Source organism: Haliaeetus albicilla, chromosome 2, assembly GCF_947461875.1.
Source record: "Haliaeetus albicilla chromosome 2, bHalAlb1.1, whole genome shotgun sequence".
NCBI classification, from domain to species: Eukaryota; Metazoa; Chordata; class Aves; order Accipitriformes; family Accipitridae; genus Haliaeetus; species Haliaeetus albicilla.
In genome coordinates, this window is record NC_091484.1 from 54,589,239 (window position 1) to 54,614,237 (window position 24,999).

At 39.0% G+C, this 24,999-nt stretch overlaps 1 protein-coding gene across 2 annotated transcripts in view; it reads left to right on the forward strand.

Moving 5' to 3' along the window:
- The window catches only part of CDK6 (cyclin dependent kinase 6), a 140,961-nt gene that overhangs the window by 22,704 nt on the left and 93,258 nt on the right, over positions 1-24,999 (forward strand). For both annotated transcript variants that reach the window (XM_069775039.1, XM_069775036.1), the window contains exon 3: positions 9,115-9,250. In XM_069775039.1, the coding sequence (XP_069631140.1) occupies positions 9,115-9,250 (136 nt within the window). The remainder of the gene's footprint in view (positions 1-9,114; positions 9,251-24,999) is intronic.

Below are 24,999 nucleotides of genomic sequence, written 5' to 3' on the forward strand. Positions count from 1 at the left end.
CATAGCAGATACAGGTTTAAATGGCATACAGGGATTTACATTGCTCTTTCCGGGTAATGACTGGCTGAGAATAAGGAAGAGAAAAATGATTTTTTTGGCCTTTTGTCTTTCATTCCATGTGCACAATGAATTCTCTCTTCTTTTTTTTTTTCTTTTTTTTTTCTTCTCCTCTGGTTCCATTTCTGAAAGATACCAGGCGTATAAGGGAGATGAAGCTTTAGATGCTGTATACTTCCTTAGAAGTCACTTAGGTTATTTGCATGCTGAAAGTTAAGTGCAGCGTAAGTTCTTTGGTCGTTCAGGCCTAGTGGATTGTGCAAGATCAAGATCTACAACAGGTTTTTTCTGCACACTACTACCCTAACTCCAAAATTGCAGTTTTTTACTGACAGATCTAAAAACATTTCATAAAATACTGCTCAAAGCTTGTGTTATGTCAACTGACCATGCTGTATAGCAATAAACAAACAGACTCTGTAAGAAGTTTGCACCTGATCTCCCAGTGGTGCTTGTTTCATTCTCTTACCAAGGATTTTCTTTGCTGTAATGTCATCTAGAGAGCCAAGAACGTTGTATTTAAGAAATGATACATAATAATAAACCCAAATGTAAACAAAGGGGCATGACAGTGAGCGATGCAATGTTTTACTGTGTTTTACTCCTATGTATACTAATTGCTTTCTGTTTAATACAGGGATATAGAGCTTGTTACATTAAAAAGCCTACATATTTCCTTCATAATTCGTTGAATACATTAGAACAACACAATTCAAAGGACTAAAAAGAATGAACCTGGTTTTCAAATTAACAGCTGTCTTTACTAACATATACGCTATTTATTTACTTTGTGCATATCCGTATTGTCAATTTTAGCCAATTTAGCCTTTTTTTTTCTTTAGGCTTTTTTTTCTTCTGTTTTCCTGCTTTTTTGCTTTTGCAGTGGAGTTCACAGTGGTGTTGAACTGTGGAAGTTATCCCTTTCTAAAAGTCAGCTCCTGATCCTTCTTTGAGAAACACAGTGTTGGTGTCTCTCAAGTCACTACAACAATACTTTTTCTGAGGGTCTTAGTCAAAGCTGTTGTTAATGCCAGTAAAAGAACCACAGCAAGATATTTTGCATCTAGTGGTCTCTCTCCCCTCCTCATCACCATCACCCTACCAGCTTTGGGCTCCTTTCAGCTGCTGCCAGTACTGGCCCTTCTTCCTAGGGAGTGGTAGCAACATCATCAGGGCTCAGGTGTATTTGCACCATTTAGCAAGCCTCCTTACCTTGCTTGTTCAATGGCTCTGGCAACTGGATTTGCCCTTCAGAAGTACTGTCAGTCAAGCTGTGGTTGCCTGTATTCCTGAGGGCTTAGTGTATGCTGGAAGGTTAATTCAGACTCAAACAGAACCTGAGTTTTGCATACAGCCACCATCACCCCGTAGAATTGTGGTATAGAATAACCTGGAGGTCATTCAGGAGCAGCAGTCCCTGAATTGAGGGTAAGCATCAAAACAGTAGACCTCTTCTGTCATCTTCTACAGTACTTGCTTGTTTTTTAGGTTTCCCCATACCTCTCTAAAAAGTAAGAGCTTGCAATCAAATTTGCATTGGAATTACTTACCACTTAAAAAATGCTGAATTAAACACCTCAGGAACTGCTGTGGCATTGCAAGGATTTAAAAAACTATATGAGATAGTGAAGAGTATCAAACAGGATATTTGGTTTTTTGCTGTGAATACTTTGTTATTTTTTATATATTGGCATCACCATTAAGTCTCAAGTGTAAATAGATTAGATTATTAAGCTACTAAAGAATGCATGATAATTTATACTGTTGTAAAATCTTCCTAAGATGATTTGTTGGTTTTATTTAAATCTAGGAAAGAGATGATCAACTCAGGTTTAGATCCTGTAGCTTTGGCACAAGCATGATTTCAAAATGTAAACTGAAAGGTGACATCTGTAACAATCAGTTTGACTTTGAGCTACACATGAATAAAGACTGGATTTTGTTGTATCCCATCTTGCACCAGGTATAGCTGGGAGTCCAGAGTAACTTCTGTGCTCCTTTCATTTAAATTAAACAAAATAAATATTCAAACATAAGTTTTATTTACATGCTGAGAAACTTAAGGAATGTAAAAAGGAATGCAGCTATCCCTGAGGAAAGTATTCTACAGAAAATCAAAAACACTTAATAAAAGATGCACATGCACTGCCAATGAATGGGAGCGTCTTTAATTTGTACACTGAACTGGAAGCTTATGGAAGCTTATTGTAAGCTCTGAGTACTGTATAACGGCAGTGTACATGACTCTGAAAGGCAGTGTACATTTGCTTGCTCCAGGATCACATGAGAGCACTATGAATAGGTCAGACAGCTATTGCTGATCCTAAACAATCTGTCAGCGACTATCTTCATAGCAGGCCACATTATTTTTCTGATTTGAGGGTGACTTGGCCTGTCCCTCACAGAGAGAATCTGACAGTCTGTTTGGTATGGCAGTGCACAGGAGTAAGTGTAGGCACCAGCAGGCTGGTATTTTCCCTCAGTAATGGCAATTGCTCAGTGTGTGGCCAGTTTGGATTTAAAATCAATTGCAATGAGATGAAGCTGTTAATGGACTGGTGAGGAGTTAAGTATTTAAAAAACTGGTGAACTGTAGGATGAGTCCTGAAAGTGAAGTTCTACAAGGCAGGATATTGTTTAAATTGCTGAGCCTTACCAGATCCATTTCTGGTCCTTGCCTATTAAAAATAATCTCCCTTCACAAAGAAGGTGAACAAGAAATGGCAGTGTGAGAGATAAAAAAGACAGCATGCTGATATAAACAAAGAGAGGTGCAGAGAATGTTGTCAGGCATATTTTTCCTTGAAGTAAAACTTTTTTAACAAACCCATCTTTTAGTGACTTGGGTGGCACAGCGAGTAAATGTACTTGGCCTTTTCATCTTTTGGGCACAAATCTTGGCTTCTGTTGAAAATGAAAATTAGTTTTGGTGGTTTCATCAGAGCAGACATTTGTCTGCATCACAAACCCATTCAGTCTGGCACCAGGGCTCGTCGTTGCTCGAGTTGGGGCCCAGCACAGGAGAGCAGGGGTGTTGCAGGTCAGGGCTGCAGTCAGTACTGAGTGTTGAAAGCTTGCCCAGTCAGCCCACACTATCGGACTTTAGCCAGTGCTATTTACTTCGCTTTCAAGAGCATCTATTTCTCTGTCACTTTCTCTGTCTCTCTTTCTCACACACACTTAAAGAACAAAAACGTCTTTTATACAGCTAAGCATTTAAAATAATTTTTCCAAGTCAGAAAGGGAGAGAGACTGGAAAAAATTAAAGCACAAAGCTCAGCTTGCAGATGAACGATTGCCTTGTCATCCTAATATCCCCTTCCTTCTCTTAAACCTCACTGGTGAGTGGGCTATAAGCAAGAATATTGGCTGGGCTCTGCTGGAGTAGGTCTCCAGGATAGGACTTTCTGCTGCCTTGCTTTCATCACGCAATTGCTTCTTTGTGGTAGCTCTTTCTGCTCTGTGCGTAGCAGATAATGAATGAGTGGCTGCAGAGTTGAAAACATCTACCTGCATAACATCTGCATGTCCTAGATAATTTATTTTATCTGATGTTATGTTCTGCCCTTTTCTGCTATTTGCCTGAAAGAGGTTTCTTCTGAAGACAAGAAGAGATCCTGCTACTCTTTCCTGGAAGGGTAGCAAAGCAGGAAAATGTTCACAAACTCCAAGAACCCAGTAGGAATGTAGAGGATAAGGATTTGAGATGTAAAGTTGTCATGAGCAGTGTAGAGACACCCAAGCTTATTTTAATTGATTGAGTTTGACTCTAGGCATCCGACTGCTGCTGGATGGAGCTCATGGTGGTTAGTTTACCGTGCTGCAGGCAGTGCTGTGCTGTCACGCTGTACATTTTCAGTACAGAGGTGGGTCAGTTGAGCACGGTCTAAGTGTCTGCATTATGTCGCAGTCTCCTGTGGAGGCACACCCTGAGTATTGATGCACATGGCTGCAGCTGCGGCTGTCATGACAAGCACATTGGGAAGCTCCTGAAGACCCCATATGCTTCTGAAAATCGAACTTGGGTCTTGCATTACTACGTGGTGTTACAAATGTTATCCCAGAAAAAATGCACTTAAAATATGAGATACTTTGAATTTGGTGGCCTGATCATCTGCATGTGCTCTTTCTTCATCTAAAAGTACTTCACTAAAGCTGCTTCGAGCAAGGAGAATCTACGTCTGAAATAGATAGCTTTCAGAGGCATGGAGGAGTAGGTGATTGCTGATTAAGATGAGACAAAGCAGCATGTCCTGAACAAAGGGAAAGAGCTCTGTCATACATTTCAGAGTGTGAAGCTCTATTTCCTGTTTTGCTACGTGGGACATGGTTCTCGTAAGGCACATGTTCCACCCCACTTGCCCAGCTATTGTCTTCTTCATCTGAAATACAACCCCATTGTTACAATACTTTGGGTACATGTGATTCCAAGTAGAGGCTGGATTCTGTTAGCAGAGTCTTTTTCCTCTTCAAAAGCAAGTAAGGAGAAGGTAGCTAATATTAAAAGTATGGGGAGAACTGTTTTTTTCAAGGAGGACATAGTTTAAGAAGTTGGGGTGAATGAAGGGCTTGCTGCTAAGTGGTTTCCAGGGAACAGAATAGTCAAAGGCTGCTGAAATTTGGATTCAAAGGATGCCTGATTCTCATTCTCTGCTGTTAGGTGTGAGAGGCTGAAATTTTCTGTGCCCTTGAAAATTATGGACTCACAGAATTAACCTGAGCCAAAGGCAGTGAAAGCAGAAGCCATTAAGGCTCCCCTCCATATATTTGTCAATAAACCTCAATCATGACCTTGGTATCCCAATCCTGTGGTGCTTGTGTAAACACTGTCAATCATACATAAATTCTGTGCTGGTTTTTTGTCATGTGGATAAATACCTTTCGGAGTTAGGTTGAGACCACCAAACTCTTTCCATCTGAGTCTTTGTCCAGGCTTACGAAACCTTAAAACTGTAGCATCTTACTATGCCACTACTTGCCACACCACAGTCTTCTTAAACATTTCTCCTACTCATAAATCAATAGCTCCAGTTCTCTTTCTGTCATGCATAAGCTAGGAAGTAACTTTTCCTGGGAAGACATTGTTCCCAAGAAAATTAAAGTAAATTCATGTTACTGAAAAACTTTAGAGGGCAAGAACTGTGGTTTTGTTCAGTGCTGTGAGTGACCAGCAAAGTAAAGGGATATGTGTTCATGTTGGATTAGTCCTACTGCAGTAAAAATAACAATAAGCCTTTGGATGCATTGGCAGCAAGTATCTAATTCTTTGGTCTTCCCATTGACTGTGATCTGGCTAATTTTCCAGATGTACTTACTCATCAGTTTGACAATAGCCAAGACAACTGACGTCCTACAGTTTTTCAGTTCTTACAGTCAGATCTGTTGTTTGGTATTTCTTGCAGGTGGCTTGGGCTGATGGGTTTGATCTCCACCACTATTATCTCAGTTTTCTTGGGAAAAAAATATTTATTCCACTTGAAAGTGGGTAACTTTATAGCAGTTTTCAGAGCATCTCAAAAGCAAGTCCAGTAACATTTAAGGACTTTCTAGAAGCAGTTACGAAATTAGTACCAGTCAGTAGATGCAATAGTTTTCAAAGGAATTGGCATAACTGTGGGTTTTCTTATAGAAGCATTAAGCATTCAGACTGTATATTGTTAAATGAGGATGAAATGAAGTTGCATTTGTCAGATTACATGTTTTAAGAAGCTATGGAGACTTCAAGACGCATCATCTAGTTTTCTGTGTTCAAAAAAATGAAAGTATTTTTGTAGGAAGGCAGGTATTCTGCTAGGTTACAGTAAGATGCACTAGACACATAAAATAAAACAGAGACATAGATTTGTAGCTGATAAGGTTTTTTTACTTTAGTACAGTTAACATGAAAAAATGTCTGCATTAGAACACAGGTATTCCCTAACTGTCTATTGAACAATGCTCCAGTTCAGATCAACACGTCAGGCAGTGTATGACTCTCAGCCAAACATCTTGTTAAATACTTGCAGGATTTCCCATAGCGGATCTTACTTTAATCAAATAATTCAAACGTTTCTTTTGTAAGTACAATAGAAGGGCAGGGCTTGTGTTTACAAAGTATTCAGTATGGAAATCCTGTATTAATTGAGGTACATTTACTTCACTTAGGACAGTGTCCACACAGTAACTCTTTACATAAAAGGTGTTTTGCTGTTGCCTATTCTAGAGAGGCAATCACATGCAAAACTAACCCATCACGTACAGAAAATCATGAGGAAATGGCTTGAGAGATGTGCACTGTAGCCAGCAGAGATGTTCCTAGCTAAAGAAGACAGCTTTATGGATGATTTTGTCACAGTGGATGTAAAAAAATATAATTTATAACAAGTAGTTTTATCCCGATGGAAACTACTAAATAAAGAGGCTGTGTTTTTCTCAATCTATTTCCAGAACGATTAGCATGGGCAATGCCGTATGTTGTCTTTTCGTAATATCATGGCTTCATATAAGCTGTGCTTCAAATTATTATCTTTCTAAAGCAGCAGCTGTATTTTCTGTGAGTAAACACAATGTGCTTTCACCCAGCCCAGTGCAGGATCTGGAGATTTTATTATTAACAGTAAAGCATTTAGAGTTACACATAAAGGGTGTATAAAAAAGAAAGATAATATTATTACTCAGTGATAATATTATTACTCAGTAATAGGTGACTAGAATTGCGCTCCTCTCAGTTCCTTATTTTGCTGTGCCAGAAAATGCCAGGATCAAAATAAGCCACATACAGAAGAATTAAACAGAGAATCTGCATTTCCCTCCACACTGAGTTGGAAATTATGTGTTGCTTCTATATTCTATACAGTTGAATCTTTTTTCCTTTTTTTTTCTTGAATTATAATTCTGCTATAGTTGAAAAGATAATTTTGCCAGTGTATTAGATACCTGGCAAAAAAAGGTGTTTTAGAACATTTTTAGGTAAATGTAGGTCAACACAAAGGAATCATACAGTTGGAAATATTTTCCAGTGTTTATGTTCAGATGTTCAGACCTGTCTGGCTCCTCTCTATTTGCATGTGTTGGGGTTATAGGCAGTCCGGCTACATTCCACATTGATTTATACAAATATATTGCAGATTATTAACCTCCAGCCAAATACCAGCCAATTTCACTTTTCAGAAAGGTTTGTGACTTTTCACAAAATTGATTCACTGTGTACAGGACATCTAACTTCTGTGTACACCCCATTAAGGGAATCATAAAGAGAACAGCATTTGTCTTCATGAGAAATGTGTCGAGACATTTGCTGTTACAGTCACTATGTTACCATAATAATTTAATTCATATTTGTTCATATGATGATTACAGATTAAGTACAGATTAGTCTTCTAGTAGAGGTAGGGTGACAGTCTCTCCATATTCTGTAATTCTGGTTCCCAAATTATTACTCACTGAAAATCTTCTTTAAGCTAAAAGGAATGTGCACGCATCCATTTTCAAAACACTGTGGCTAATAAACAACTTTTAAGTGTCTGACCAAAGAGTATTTAGGAAATGCTGTTAAAGTGGGACCACAGCCTTAATATGTTAAATCTGTATCATCTCAAGTGAAACATACTGGTCTCTTAAACCTGGCTTACCGTCTTCGCAGACAGTTGTGCCAATTCTTATCTTCCCTTCTCTTGTGAAATATTTTGAGATTTAAGGTAAGAAGTAAGAGCTCATTACAAAGTGTTCTCCTAGCGTGTTTGTCAGATGTCCTCTTCAAAAAGCAGTGACCCCCAAGGCTTTGTGCGTGATCTGTTGTCTACAGATCCTGCATATTAAGCCTTTAGTCCTAGGACAAAGAACAAAAATACTACTTGATAACATTATCAGAACTCCTGCACTTTGCACAAAGTAAGGAAGCAGTTATTCTAAGTAAGAGGATGAAAGATACACGTAGTAAAACAATGTGACTGCTATGATGACCAAAATAAGCAGTAGTATCAACACTATGGTTTGTTATCTATGATAGGTTCCTCAGTTTAACTGTATAGACTTTTTTCTCAGTAACTGTATTCATACATTTTTCAAATCTACTGTCACCTAATAAAAGTAGCAATTGATTTTCTGCCTCGCTTCAGAGAGAAAGGCAATCTGATCTGTACAATTTAAAACTAAATGAATAAACACATTGGTGAAGTATGTGAGTGGGCAACAAGTGTCCTTCCATCTGTAAGACGGTTTCCTATTGTGATTTTGTACAAGCGGGACTAGAGGAAGTGTAGTGAAAGTCACTGGTATGAGTGTAGGTGTGAAGCATAAAAGGATGGGCAGACGTTAGTGAAAAAGATAAAACAGTGATTAAAGCTGATATGGTAGATGAAGTGGAGAAGATGAGAGAAATCCTAATTAAAAAGAGAAAACAATAGAAAATAGAGTCATCAGATAGGAATGTGACATTATGAAGAGCTTTGCAAATTAGTTTGCATTTGATGTTGTGCAACAAGGTGAAAAGATAAAGAAATTTCAGTAAAAGAATGTCAGAAAGTGATGAGAGAAGAAAGCTTTCTTAGTAGTGGCATCTTGTGCACAAAGCTTTCTTCCAGACTGTATCCTGACTCTGAAGGTATTCCTTGAGTCCAGGAACTTGCAAGAGTATGGGAGTTATGTGGGAAGAAACTGAAGGTGCATGCAAGCACCCTGTATATTTTTTCTCAAAAATGTTTCTCACATTTTTTTTTATATGACTGTAAGTACTGCAACATAGAATGTAGATAAATATCAAGTAATTTTCTGTACTAACTCTAGTTAGTCCAAAAAAATAATTTCTTTTCATGTAATTATTTTACTTTGAACAGCTGGTGAATTCTTAATACTTAATCCTATTTCAGAATCCGCACATGAAAGAGAAATATTATATTATTGATGTATCAGTAGCTATCTGATGAATCAAGACCTCAAAGATTGCTCTACCTTTGGAAAGCTCTTTTTTCCATTCTATACACTGTAAGAAATTTAAATAGACATGTATGAGCTGCAAGCATTGTATGTCTGTATTGGTTCCTGTATACTTTACCTCCTCTTTTCTTTTCCTCCTCTCAGATTGTTCGATGTGTGCACCGTGTCACGAACAGACAGAGAGACCAAGTTAACACTGGTGTTTGAACACGTGGATCAAGATTTGACTACTTACTTGGATAAAGTTCCAGAGCCTGGAGTGCCTACTGAAACTATAAAGGTATTTAAGAAGAAAGATTTTTGATATTATTTCAGAAAATAAGGGATAGGAAGGGCAAAGAGATAAATCACAAAGACAAATTGCATTTTGATTCCATAGGATTTTGTTATATCAAAATTGAGTAATGCCCAGCTTGGGACATGAATTGCAGCACAAAGATCTGTATTCACTAACAGAAGTAATCTCTTTGTGGAAGTGTTGCACTTGGTTTTGGGGTTTTTTTCCTCTTTTAGGTTTATAAATCCCCTGAATCTGTACTGTTTTACCAAATGTAGCATTCCAAATCATTAATAATGACCTTATCTTGCAGCTGTAGGCAGATGATTCCATTTTTGTTTAGTCCAAGACTACTTTAACCTTCCCTAGAAGGTGTCTGGTAGAGTGCTGGATATTGTTAGAATGGATAAAATAAATCCTGTGCTCCTATTGCCTTCCCTTTGCCTTTTGTTTCCCCAAGATATTCCTTTCACTTCTTGTCCCTCTTGCCAGGAAATGTTCACTGTGGACCTGTGGTGAACTCTGCAGAGGATGGGCTCAAGGAAGGGGGTAGCCATGACCAGTTGTTCTAGAAGCTGGGAAGGTTCTCAGTAACTGGAAGAGTGATCGTGAAGTTTTCCCATCATGTTATCTCATATTCTGCATCTGTAAGGGAGGACTTCTTCCCAGGACAGGGTGTGCTTGCATTATTGATACTAACATATATATATATATCAACTCCTCTCCTGGGAATTTCATAGCGAAGTGTTACATTGAGGATCATAGCTTGAAATGTTTGACAAAATGTTTACGCCTGGGAAGAGAAGCAGAGGGATTGATGTTCCTACATTTTGACTGTGTCTGTTTAACATTTCTTTTGATTTTTCTTTTTTTTCATGAGGAGAAATAATTTATGCTTTCAGAGGTGGATTATCTTGCATTTGTATCACTACTTTCTGGAAGTATGTTGTGTCATTTTAGTCTGGCAAAATTCCTGAGGGAGGAAAAGAAAACATGAAACCCATCTGAAATTTAGTTGGTTTAATATTTTTTTTGTTAACAGCTTCAAACTTAGGAGTTGTTTGATCTTTCAGTATAAAATTAGACATAGAAGTGATAAAGATCTTTTCACTTGTATCAAAGTCACAAATACATAACATCAGTCAGTTCCAGCAACCATGTTTTTTAAGCAACCTTAATGGATAAAATAACATTTTAAAAAAATGGATACAGCTTTGATTCAGTACCAACAGAAGACTGGAACGTACCTCTTGCATTTGAAAGACTCTTTTATGATAACGTTTTTAGGGTTCTACTTCCTTCTAGGCCTTTGAAGCTACCTAAGGGAACTGTATTTCAATGTAAACAGCATTGTGAAAATAATGTACAAGGTGACTGACATTATCTAAATAAATATATTGAAATATACATGGTTTACTAGTCCAATCCAGTCGATATATCTGATAATTTGGCACAATAAAAGAGAAAAATTTAGCCACATAGAGACAAGGAGGAGCAATTCTGGTCTTTTATGTACAGTGCAAGTTCCACTGCAGCCAGTGAAATTAGTGAGTGTAGAATTCAGCTTGTGGTACAATCAGCTCTTTTTAAATGGGTGAGGAAAAATGTAAAATTGCTGTTTACTTGGTTGTTGTTGATTTCAACATTTGCACAGTAGCTGATGTGTTATTTCTTGATGCTGTTTGGCATGGGAAAAAAGAGAGATTCATTTAACTTGCAACCTGTTGCTTCACTATTTATGTGAAAACACCCAGTTTATGGAGGTACTTTGGCTGACAGTCAGGGCTGATCACATGAGGAAGGGTCTCAAGACTTATTCCTAATATGTTTCATTACCTTTCTAATGATACAGTCTTTATGGATATTCCTGGTAGAAACTGAAGCAAAAGACCCTCCTGGCTGTAGGGAAATACTGCCATTTTGCAGCAACTGAGCATTTAACCCAGAGCACATACATCGTCAAATGACTAATCTGACTTTTTATAGTTTGGCTTTTGAGGTTAATATGGATTTGTACTTCATTTATTTTCCAGAATTGCAGACAATTTGCATGGAGTATTTCCCCTCACCACTAGCACAGTACAAAACAACTGCCAGTATTGTAAGACCATCTGTTAAAGTTCTGCATGTGTCAGCAACACAGAGGTGCCAAATGAGCCGAGTAAGCTCTGGATAACTTGAAGGATCTAATATACCTCTTTGGCACCATGGTGTAAACTCAACAGTTGTTAGTGGAACTTGAATGACATAAAATTACTATGAGAGAAGTATCAGCCACAAAAGATCTTTTCTGTGTGAATTAACTACCATCATTACATACTATTTTGGGGTGGGAGACTCAGTTTTTGCTAGTTTGGGGCATGCTGGGGTTTTTAGTTACCAACTGGCAAGGAGTATCAGTGACACTGGTACCATTTTAAGAATTTCCTTTATGTTTAGCAGATAATAAAAGCAGATGTCTTTCAAATGTCTAAAGCCCTGCAGCAGGAGTCATCCCAAAGGGTATTTTAGGAACATACCCACAGGTGCCCATAAAATGATAGAATAGAGGCAGTTCCCCTTTGAGGCATTGCCTGGTAGTGGGAATACTGACCCAGGATGTAGGGCAGACATGCTCACTTCCCCTCCCTGTCACCAGGAGCATGAAAGCTGTAGTCTGTTTCTGTGGCTGTAGCTCTGACTACTGAGTTCTAGGTTATTCTGGACAGAGGTATTTTAAATCTTTTCTGCTGAAGCACTTCCATTATTTTTTAATGGAGTATACTTTGGGCTAGAGGGATGGAGAACATCACTCCAAATACTCATGGACATGGCATTCACCTTTGAAAGGGAACTATGTTCAAGCCCTTAATCAAATTAATATGTCTTTGTAACTAATGGATTATAGTCCTGCTCACCCTTGCTGGCTTTCTCTGTCAGACCTGATTAATATTACGGGATGAATCAGAATCAGCAATGACAACATCTTCCTTCTTTCCTCTCTACCCATCGTCTCCTCCCTTCTTTTCTTCCTCGGATACTCTTTAACTTTAGGGCAGTTTATGTGGAAATGGAAGGTATGAGTTCAGTTTCCTTAGGACACAGCTGTTTGTTAGTCATGCACAGGTCTTTGGTAATGTTAATGGAGTTACCAGTTGAGCCTCCAAGAGACTTGGCTTATTAGGAACTTTTGTTAGTTGACATAAGAGTAGTGGAAATGGGAGTGACATGCCTCTGCCACAGAAAGATTTAAAAAAAAAAAAATAGTTAACAGGCTACTAAAGCATTTAGATATGTTAGTCTTTGGCACTGAAGCATGTTTAAGCTGGGTGGTCACATTTTGGTGTGATGCTTGTGAGACAGGCATGGGTTTTTTGATCATAAAGGATTTGGGTATGGATATGGTTGTTAAAACACTAATTACATTTTTAATACGTAAATTATGTGCATGCAAACAAGTTGATGTTTATTGGTTTAAGCTATTGCAATGTATATAACAATATTTAGCTTTAAATGAATATATGCATGTGATGGCGTGGTATATAGAGCTGTAAATTAAGTAAGTGGTTTAGGAATGGCTCTTTGGAGTTCCCCCCAGTCATCTTGTTGTGCTGGGCCAAGGAGTCTGTGAGAATGAGAGGGGATAACAAACTGTTATCGAGGTTCTTTAATTTTAGTAATGAACAAAGTTAACTTTGCAAGTCATTATACTTGCAGCTCCTAGCAATAGTTTTCTTACAACTGACGAGAACTTAGCCTACCCAAGCTACACATGCTAACTGGGCCATGCCTGTTTCAATCTGACAGTCAACAGCGGAGGGAACAGAACAAAGGTCTCCAGCATAGCAGGTGCATATGTTATCTATCACGGGGTGTTAGAAGAGCTGGGAATGTCCTTCTGTCCAGGTCTGTTATCTGTGAATCTTCATGGTATTCCCCCCAGCCTGGAACAGGGCAGCCAAGTCACAGAGAGGAGGGCTTAAGGAGTATCCTTTTCTCTGGTGTTCCCTGATTCCTCACCCAAGTGAATGGCTTCTGTGGATATTATTCTGTTTCCCCTTTGCATAAGAAGCCTAGATCTCCATCTGATTCAGGGATCCAGATTTTGCTATTTAGATGCCTAAAATTTACAAAGTACAGCAGTGAACCTATTTTCCTTTTGTGGAGTTATCTGATAGTAGCCCATAAATTGAATTTTAAATATTACCCCCAGTCCTAGAATAAATGTTGTTGTTGCATCCCTGTGCATTTCCTGTAACTTACATTATCTGCCACCAAACCAGGCAGACTGGTCACATCTTTGCAAGACTTTGAAAATTAATATGAAGATGTTGCTTCTCAGAAAGCAAACCAGTGTTCAGTGTTGAGAGGTGAGTCATCAGCCATCTGCCACAGTTGCACCTACTCAGTCGATCACGTATGGGATGTAGATCAGATGTCACACAATCATGCAATTCTGAAAACAACACAAGATATTCCAGGAAAACAGATTCGCCAGTACTGAGAGTCTTCAGAGTGTGGCCGTATTTAACAACATCAAAGTTAAAAGTCACTAAAAAAAGAGCCTACTCAAATTAATAAGAAAGATACTAAGAGAAGAGCTGTTACTAACATTTTCCTGTCAGTACTTTTGTGGTGAAGAAAGAAGTAAAACTTGGTGAGGAATGTAGAGTCCACAGATAATGGATCAGAACCTCAGCTGATACTAAGAGGTGTAAATCCATTAGCTTCAGTGAAATGATGCCCATTTACAGCTGCTAAGGATCTCGTTCTTTGTGGAGTAGTTTGCAATAAATCTTGTTCTGAATCCGTATTATGAATTAAAGAAGAGTTGCCACTATAAATAAATGAAAAACAAAAGGACTGAACTGACATACTATTGTGGGATACATTTTTTATTTTTTCTCTGTTATCCTACTACCAGGGGTTGGACCGCTGCATGGAAGGATAGCAGGAGAGCAGGTGCCCTGCACAAGTGGCAGCTCTGAAGGAACTAAACCTTAAAAAGAGGATATTCTCCAAAGGGTGGTGGTTCCCTATGTTGCAGGTGGTGTCATTTCTTTCCTATACTGTGCTGCACATAGAGACACAGCCACATCTCCTTTGGTGCAGTGGTGCAGGTAGTAATGTATGGTCTGACCAAGGGGCAAGGAGGAGTCCTGATTTGAATGAAGGGGCTGCTGAGCACAGGATGCTACAAAATTTAATGTTGTATCTGTACAATTACTTCTTTAACTTGAACCTTTTTACAGTCAGTGTACAGCCACTGATTTAAGTTATGGTGGCATTAAATATCTCTAAATCCCTACAATTTCCAAATATTTTCAAACTGATGATAATGTATCGGTTGGCGTAGTTGGTTTTTCACAGTGCTGTAGCTCAGGACTGCCCAGACCTCCATTGGTTGCAAACTGAAAGCTCATAAAAATGTGAGGCACTCTAGTTTTAAATCACTCTGTCCTGACTAGAGTGATTTAAAATCATTGGAGAGCTTCATATTTTATCAGTTGTTCCAGTTTGGAAAGCAGTCAAGCAACACTGTAGCATAAAGCATTAAAGCAACCTGCTTGAAATAATAATTTTAGTCTTTCAAAACAATGACACTGAATTAGAAATGTCACTGTGAAAAGATGTCTGTCAAGGATTCTCTAAATTGACATGTCAACCTACTTTTCTTTTATGGCCCAAACTCTCAAGGCAGCAGTACAGTCCAGTAGGGCCCTAAGGGACACATCCTTTTTGAAGTCAGAAGGAAGCTATTGTTTCCAATAGTTGGAGGGCCAGAAATCATCTTTATTCAGAAATTCAAAGGGAATTAAGAAACTGAAGAGATTTTGAATTGTGGGCAGGGATGGAGATTGAGCCTCTGGTAGAACAGAATTTATGATCAAGTCATTGCAAAATTGCAGTATTACAAACACTGAAAGTGAAATATTGCTATCAGCTCATTTCATTTCATTTCTGTTAATTCTGCAGAGCTGGGCATTGATGTAATGCGAAAAAAAAGCTTAAGGATCCTACTGCTCTGGATTCTCTTGAGACGCTCTCAGGTTATTAGTGACACTGGGTTTTTGCTATTGGAACATCTATGTGGTAGCAATTGCTATGTGAAATGCTTTGATGACACTGAAAGAAAGAAAGGGAGCATATGGTAGGAGTAATGCTCAAGCAGGTGTAAAGGTGGGGCTAGACTGCCAGGCAGCATGTCAGAGACAGTGCTGTACTGTTCTGCAGTGAGCCAGTGGCAGTTCTTCAGAGCGGGGAGTATTTTCGAGATGCTTTCCTTTGTCTCGTGGTGGTGGTGTATAGTCGCAACTTGCTCTGCAAGTAAATCCTGCCTCAGTGACCAGCAGAAGTGTCACTCATGTTTTTAGAGTCTTTCTCTTCGTCAAAGATGAGATGCCACAGTTAAAGCAATTAAGAGAAAGCTATTGCAGCTCATGATGCACGTAAAGCAGTGGCAGAACAATAGACTGAAATGTTTGGATTTACCCATGTTCTAAATTTTGCTTACAAGCCATATGTTACTTTTGACAAGTAATTTGAAGGTCGGACTGCAACAGATGTGAGATAAAGAGGAGACCTTCAAAGAGCCATTCTTAATTTTTATGGGGGAAGACAGGAATCACTTTCTTAATAGTAGTTTCTGCACTGGAAGAAAATCAGGCCCCTATGCCTCTGCATACCCACAAAGCTATACTTCACCCCAAAACAAGCACAGAGAGATGGGGAAGAGGAGACAGAATGACACAAATTGCGACAAGGTAGATATTTGGGAAACTTGGCCAACATATTTTTTCTTGTTGAACTCCAGATTCTAAGGGATGAACTCAGCTGATCTGGGACAAGAAGCACTGCGGAAAGATACCTTTCCCATCTCAGTCAACCCAAGTTATAGCAGCTCAGATTCTCTCCACTGGAATATTCACAAAGTGTCCATATTTATTCATAACAAATACACAGATGTAGCATAGAATAATTCAAAAGTTGGCCACTGACAACTTATAGCTAATAGAAGATAATATAGTAATCAAGTAAGTTAATTTTTTATAAAACTGTTTTCTCTATTCCACCCCAAGAGAAATTTAATACTCTTGCATTAGCTGTACGCGGTGCTTTTATGCCAGTGAATAGGCAGATTATTGTATCCCACAGTAAAAATTAATTTGAAGTGCATTACTTTAGTGGTACAGTGCTTTAATCAAGATACGTTGTGTTTGTTTCTTTTCCTCTGTAACACATGTATTTAGCTTGTGCCACAGAAATACAAACATACAAACGGATAGGGGCAGAGTTTTTTTGTATTGCATGTTTTCATATATAGAACTTAAAATTAGCTTTAAGATTTATTTATTTATTTATTTATTTAGAGAGACATATAAACACACATACATATATACATATAATTATTGTGGAAGTCTTCTAATGTATTTGCAGAAAAAATATTGTTCTTTGAGCAAGTGGGAGAAAGGGAAAGGGAAACTCGATGATCGTCACTCTACTGCTTATGAAGTTCATGATCTCAAAACAACTGTGGGCCAGAAGAGGCCAGAACTGGCAACTCAGATGCTTAAAGAAGAGTCAAAAGTACAAGAAAGATACAGAAGGGGTAGCACCAGTTCTCCTCCTGTGCCGAAGGAGTGGTTTGGTGTATATTGTCTTTATATGTATACACGTGAAGGCATACTACACATACACGTACAGTATATCTGCTGATTCCCAGAGTCCATGCCGTAGGCTTATGTTTCAGCTCATCATCAGATTCAGCTGAGCTAGAATGAGGGCTGTTACAGTCACAGGGAAGGAATAAAATGGGATCCAGCCAAGGCTGTACCTCTCCCCTCTACTCAGTGTATCACATCAGAGACACATGGCGACTCCCCGTCCCACCCGCCCCTGCAGATACCAGAACAGACACAGTTCCTGCCTGCTTCCTGTCCTCTGGCCATCAGGGACAAAACTGCAGAGAAGAACCAGCCAGTGGCATCAGCCAGCTACACTCAGCTGTTGGAGAAACCAAAGCCCAAACCTCTGACACTCAGAGAGCTTCCAGTGATTTCAACTCAATGTTCTCTGTTGGTGCTAATCCCATTTTTTCCAGCCCTTTCTTCCTTCCATCCTTCCCTTCCACCTTCATTTTTTCATCTCACTTTCACTCTGTGGTTACACTGTATAGCACTCTTCTGTTCTTTCCCTCAGTCCAGAACTTTTCTCTCCATCACTTTTCTTTCCATTTTGCTTATCCCCTCCTAACTGACTATACTCCCATAAAAAAGTAATATCATGGAACTGTCACACTGTTTTTCCACCTGGGGTCTGTCTTGTCCATTTTATTTGTGAGCTTTTAATGGAAGAGGCTGTGTGAAATCCCTTGACTGTATAGTGCCTACCATAATAGGTCCTCCTTTTTGGCTGGCCTTTACACAATACCTTGTTAAACATGAGTCATGATAATCAAATCCTACAACAGCATTATTTGTCTAAAATAGTGCTTCTCCTCTGCTCTGCTGTTTCCCCACCACAGCCACTTCACACATTTATACAACTGCTTCCTTTATATATCAGTGCTCTGTAATCAGCGTATGGTTCATGTTACAGGTTTCTCAGGTTTCAAAGTGAAATAAAATGAGCTTTCTTCCATTCTGAGAATATCCTTCTTTTTAAGAAGTCCAAACAAAGACACACATTATTAGTAAGTTCGCAAGCAGCTGCCAGAAGACAGGAAATTTAGAATGGAAACATGAGTGAAATAACAGAAATACTGTTTGTTGTTTGCTCTTGGTGCGACAGCAAAGGAAAATATTTAGTAATTAAAATGATTAATTTTTTGTAGTTTTAATAAAGCAGATGTGGTTTTGTAATATTTGCTAATGCCGCTACTCCAGAGCACAACTATGGGTCGAATCCTTCTGTGGTGTAACTGTTGGCTTCTTAGGGTTCCTCCAGGGGTGAATGTGGTGCAATGCTATTAGCATCAGTTAGCAAGCAGTCTTTCATCAGTTTTCATGCAAAGCATGAACAGTTTGCAATTAAGAAAGAGCAAATTACAAAGGCTCAAGCTCCTAGATCAAATCCATCTTTAATTTTTGGGTTGGAAGCCTTATCCAAAGACTCATAAACATCACTATTTTTGGTTCTTCTTACTTCTCTGTTATCGTTACAGCTATACAATACTACCACTTATGTCAGTATACATAAAACATTTAAACTCGTGCTGGAATATATACCTGAAACCCCAAAGGGAGCAGAGGCTCTTCTCCAGCAAAGCACTTAATTTTATGTAAACAGATTGCTCCAGCTTTAGAAGTGATGTTGAAAGACTGCAAATTAGAGGAGCTAACAGAGGAGAATCAGTTGCTATCCTGTAGTACTGACCCAATGAACTCCAAGGTTAAAGCAAAGAAGAATAGAAACCGTTGTTTCTGTAGTCTAGGATTAGTCATAAACAAGCATTTTGCTTGTGTTTAAATGCTTTGTCAGAGCGAGGAAGTAGTCTTCCCTCAAAACTTATGTGTAAGCAATGTCTGTGCCTTTGGAACCAGGCTCCTGACTATTCACAAAAGTGTGTCATGGTTGGTCATCATAGTAAACTGACTCAGTAATGGAAAAGGGCTCCGTAGGATCACAGGTTTGATGGACTGCTTTATTTATTTTTTCATTAATATCATAACTGTTCTGGCCACAGAATTTATCCCATTTGCCTTTGAAAATTGTGACCCTTGAGAATATGCATTTAGAAGAAGCTGTTTTTTACTATCGTGACCAACTCATTAGAAGCCAGTGCATTATATCTTTATTAATGTTGAACAGTGTCTTATACCCTAAAGGGTCCATTGAAATTAGTGGCTTAATTGCAAAGGTTGCTGCTCAACAGTTTGCACTGTTGCTAAATATGTGACTTTACAAACAGTGCCATAAAAATTCTAAATATTTCTAAAATGTCCCACTTCTTTGGTCTATGCAATAGGAAGCATTGCACTACAACTTTAAAATGCCAAAAATAATCAAGAAGACATGTTAGCCATCTCTTAAAAGCATTTCATTTCCAAGCCAGTAAATTCAGCTGCTGAATTTTTGTCCTTTGTTTTAGGATGTGACAGTTCTCTTGCATAACTACAATTAAGGAATCTCAGAAGGCTCCGAAATGTTACAATATTCTGTGGATTCAAACGCAGAGTCATTTTTCGTTTAGTTTTACAGCAGGGAAGAGGCACTGGAATGGCAGTGTGTTGCCTTTTTTTAACATCTAGTTTATGATTCATTCTAAAATATTCTTTCATTTGGAATTAACTTCAGATATTCCTGTTCTGACAAGCAGAGTAAATATTTTAGCAAGGACTTTTTAGAGAGAAATTTTGACAGTAACATACTCCTCCCGTAGTGTTACAAAGGAAATACTTGCTATCCAAACCCAGAGCCGGCATTTTAATGGAAATGGTTCCAAAAGAATATGTAGGATGTTACAAATGTAAAATGCATTTAATGAAAGAGCATACAGATGTCTTTTATGTATTTTAAATAAAAATGTCTAATTTGAGACTTGAGAAAGTCAACAGCGATCTCTGAGCCATATGCTTGTTATTACAATAGTATGTTGTGTATAACTGTCATTCAGTGAGAAACAACACAGACCAAAAAGGAAAAGACATATAAAAACATGAAGTTAAAGGAGGAGAGACCATCTACAAAGCCTTTTTTATTGTTTTTGCCTTGATTAGAATATATCCCTTTCTTGCTTTTTGTTTGCTCACATAATTCCTGCTGATGTCTATAGGGCTTACTGAAGACATAGGAAAAGGAGAATAGAGGCCAAGCTGCGTGGGCTATAGTGAACCAAAACTGCAAAGAGATGCATACTTGACAGAGAGTTTAAAATAAAAATAAACCACAGTTTCTTTGCTTGGTTTCTGGAGCAGAAAGTCGCAAAACAAGCAGAAAACTTCTGGTTCTTGGTGAAATGGTTAGTTTAGCTTCCTTACCTCAACTGCTCTGATTGTTTCATACTTTAACCTTCTTTTCAGTGAAAAGAATTTAGACTTAATTCAACTTAGGTTTATGTCTGTGAAACCAGGGCCTTAGAAAATATTTCAGAAGTAGCTTTAGCCTTCCGTTTGCATTTTGTTCTTTTGCAAATGTGGTGGAGGTAACCTTGATTTGCTAGTTAGTGGAGTCACGCTTTATTGTGACAGAAAACTAAGAACAGTCCTTCAGTGAAAATAACAAAGACCTACCCCATGGTGATTGATGAGAACGTTGTACAAGTGAAATGAGCTGGAAAGTCATCATCTTGTCTTTTCCTTTGCCACAGGAAAAGCATAACAGAGAGATTTCTTTTCTTCTGGTCCTGATAAGAAATCTAACGAAGCATAAGGAGAGGTTACACAGCATGGAAATGTGTTACACCCAGCTGCTCACTAGCTTGCAAAGCTGCAGTAAATAATGCAGTTGCTATTTAATAAACAAAAGAAAACAAAAGTCCTTTGATAGTGATCCCTAGCCTCTCTCATTTACCCTTCTGAAGATACAGTTTGTTTCTACTTAATTGACTGTCATTTTGGAATAACATAGAGTTTGATATTGTATTGTATGATTTGTAATGGGGTTTTTGTTGATAGGGAAAACAAAAGACTTATCTTCCTAGGGCCTGACTCAGCAAAGCACAGGCATATATGCTCCAGGGTGTTTGTCTGGATGGTAGCTACTTTTATTCTCATAGGTTTTCCATGAATGGTTACAGTGAAGATACACAAGAAGACATGTAGTTTTGTCTTCCAAATTGGCTTACATAACCAATAGCATACTTTTTTGCTTGTCACAAGTTACCCTTTTGAGAAGCAATGATGCATTTGTCACAAGCTACATTTGTCACATGCATCATTTGTGACACTTCACTTTCAAAAGATACTTCTTCTTGGAAGAAGTTTGTTCCATTGCCTGGCTCTTTTTATGAGTTAGCTTCTAACATACCTTTGGATTTTTATTAAAAATCTCTTAGAGTTTGTTTTGTTTAGCATTCAGGGAGGTGGGGAGAGAGAATATCGTGCCCATGAAACACTGGAGGCAATCTTCTCCCCTCCCAAGATTACTGACTCTTGTGTTGCACCTTTCTCCCCATGCCCAAGGCTCACTCTCAGTCCCAAAGAAGAGCTGATTCTTTACTATTGTGCTAACATTAAGAATAAGTAGGCTCATCTCTCGTTGTGTCACTACGAGTTGAAGATGCCTCCTTTTTTAAGAACCAGTCAAGTGTTCAAAACAAAACAAGGCGAGGTTTACACTAATGTAAATCAGTGTCATTTTGCTCAGAACTGGAGGGGCTACAGCCCATGGCAATTTGGAGAGACTCCGCAGATGTGTGGGACCATATCCCAGCACTGCAGCCACAGCAAACATCAGGCACATCACTACCTGTTACAGTTTGTTATACCTGAAATCCAGAGATGAGCTGCTGAGGCTTGCTAATAGCTGGCATCTTCCGCTGGCCTACCTTGCTTGGTAATGACCCGCTCTGTGGGAGGTCAACCCAAAGCACCCAAAGAGATGGAGTAGGACCACAGGGCCTGAGAGTGAGTGTGGTGGGAGAGGAAATGGCTGAGTGGGATGGGGGGCAGTGAAGGCATGGAGAGAAGGGTTAGAACTGGGGATGGGGCAGGAAAGGGCAACAAGGCAGGCACATGAAAGGAGGAAAGAAAGAAGTAAAGGAAAAGGTAGGAAATCAGTAAAGAAAGGAGAAAGTGGTAGACCACGTAAGTGGAAGGAAATGGGCAGCCATTCCCCTAGTTTGGTGCTATTGACAAACTTCTCATCCTTTCGGTGAAAAAAAAAGATTTTGTGCACTTGCTTGACTCTTCTTGCAAAATCTCTTCTCTATGCCTTGTCTGTAGGATAAAGTGCTTGCCTGTTCACCTTGTTAAGCTGTTGGTTCAAGAGCTATTGATTTTTTAATTCAAAGTAATAGAATTGCAAATGAACTGCTGCTGTAAATATGGAGAACAACTCAATTTGCTGAGTGCTTCCAAGAAACAATTCTTTTTTTCCCTACTTTTGATTTAGGTGTAGGAAGGCATCAGTAAGATTTGCATCCTGAAGACTATTTTGACAGTTCATACAATGCTATAACAACATTGCAAAGCTACATGTCCAATTCTTGGATTCAGGCTCCTGGTCAAGCTGGTCCCAGTAGGCCACTGTCCCCTCTTGGCTCTTCCTTGAAGCCCATTTCTACCCATAACTTACATCCAAGAAATCTTTCCTCTTGTGTATATCCTTGGTTTTCATGAAGGTTGTTATGCCTTTATAACTGAAACCAAATTCTAGATCTTTGGAGTACTTAACAAACATTAACCAGTTAATCTTTGCAACACTCATGAAGTAGTTAACCATTATCCCTGAATTTATAATATGGAGCAAGAGAGGCAGCAAAGTTAAATGAACTCCTGTGACTAGAGCTCAGGCAGTAATTGACCACAGTGTTGAGCCATTGTACAGCACTGATGAGCATCACGATACTTCTGCCATGCAAGTACATTACAAGCAAAGAAAAGTATTGAAAAGTGGCTTTTTAAAAATACATAACTGAGCTTTATTTACTATGTATTCCCAGGAGAGGTTAGGACGGGATTGTCTTCTTACTTTCCTCTGTGTTCACATCTTTAATAAAAACTGTTAACTATTTATTAAAAGAATGTCTAACTCCAGAGAATAGCTGTATTTTGATGTCTGGTGTCATGCTGACATTTTTGTCTCAGACAAGGTTGGCTACACCTCGCTGAAGGTCCTGCTGGTTCCCATGAATGTGGGAGGAGGATGGAAATATTAAAAAGCAGTGAGACCAGCTCAGGTCTTTGAAAATTGATGGGTAGAGTCCCAGTGACTTCGTCGGGCTTTGGTTGTGCCTAATATGAGGCCATCTTCTTCCTCAGCATGAAAGTGCCGTTCGTGACTATGCTGAATTCCTAGACATTTTAATGATGAAAGCAATCAAAATTAATTGGGCCCAAAGTCCAAATTTTACAGTAACCCCAATTTCTAATTCACAGAAGTGACTCTGCTGTCCTGCCAGCCTCTTTTACAGTGCCTTGAGCTCTTATGTATCGGTATATATCACAAAATATATTTCCTTGTATATCAGGAAATGGAGCAGGCCTGTGTTATAATGAGTTTAAACAAGTTTTCTATTAAACAAGAATTGCTGGACTGAGTTATAACTTTGAAGGAGCCATAGGAATTAGGTGTCCAAGTCCTACTGATTTTAAATGATGTTTGGGTTTCTAATCTGTAGGATCCTATTGACTGCTTTTTTCTCAGTTTTAAAGAAGCACAATTTATTTTCTTGTTGCCATGCAGGTGTTTCATAAAGAACCCATGCATTTTTAGTGGATATTGTTTAAAAAAACAACTGAGAGAGAAATTAAAAGAACAGTCTTCTTGAGCCTTTTGTGTCTAGCCAAGGGTTTGACAGTTTTCAAAAAAGTCTTGGCTGAAATGTTCAAAGCTGCCTTGGATGTAGGCGATCTGGTCATCCAGATCCCCTGGGATACTTCTAAAGTCTCATCCTTTGTTGTCATGTATCAGCATATAAACAAATCTCAGCCTTCTTGATGGCACACTGCAGACAAATCCAATGAGAAGTTTTGCAGAAATGTCAGTAATGTTGCCAAGGTGTTGATAGACCATTAGGAGAAGTAGTCTGTCATAAATCTCTATGTATTTACATAATTTGCATGCTCCTCTGGACCAGAATCCATGTGGTCTAAGCTGTTTGCACATGATTTTGATCATGTTAAGATGTTAGTCTTTGTTCTGAGGTTAGCCCTTCTTGTGCTCAGGTGACAATGTAGGGCAGTCATCTTCCAGGGCCTTCCACATTATCTCTAATGTTAGCTTAAGCTAGCAGTCCCCAGAAGACATATTTACAGATTTACTCTTCCAGGAGACTTTACCTCCTAAGTCCGAAGCTCTTTGTAAAGCATTTTTCTTGATGTATGTGCACAGCATTGTTTCAGCTTTCTAATCACTGACCAGCTGGCTTGTTAGTGAATAGAGCTGTGGGCCCCTTGCCACGTTTCATGTGAGGTCTTGGCTGGGTGGCCAAGCAGGCAGCCTGCAGCCAGTGTCAAAGCAATTCAAGAGGTATTGGCACAGCAGTGTCCCCATTAATTTCTGCTTGTCACATGCTGTCATGCAAGTTACACCAGAGAGGAAATGACCGTTAAAAAAAAAAAGTACGCTTGTGGCACTTGGTCCCCTCCAGACGTTATCCCCGAGGTTAAACAAGTGGATACAATTAGCTGCTATCCACAGACAGCTGCAGGGAAGGAGAAGCCGAGACCTGGGCCCCACAGCAACGTGTCTTTCCTGTTAGAGCGGAGTGTCGGCTGTCAACATATGCTATATTTTTAACCCTTCATGGGGTCTGAGTAAATTAAAAAGAGCTATTATGACCAACAGTGTCACGAAGGTGCTGGTAAATAGGTGTAGTGCTGACTGAGCAGTGTCCTCCTCTAGGGAAGGGGTTTTGTTTGTTGGTACCGTTCCTTGTAAGATCTGGTGTGAGCGGCGCTGGACGAGAATTGGCTCGTCAGTGATTGATAATTTACTGTAGTTTGTCGATTCTGCCAGGGACTGAGACAGTGATTTCTGTGAACTCCTCTCAGAAGCATACTGAAGTAGCTAAAGGGAGTCACATCCAGCTTTGTGGATTTTCTGGGTGGACTAATTTCTCTGATTACATCAGGAGAGCTTCCACAAGGATTGCAAACAAGTGATGATAC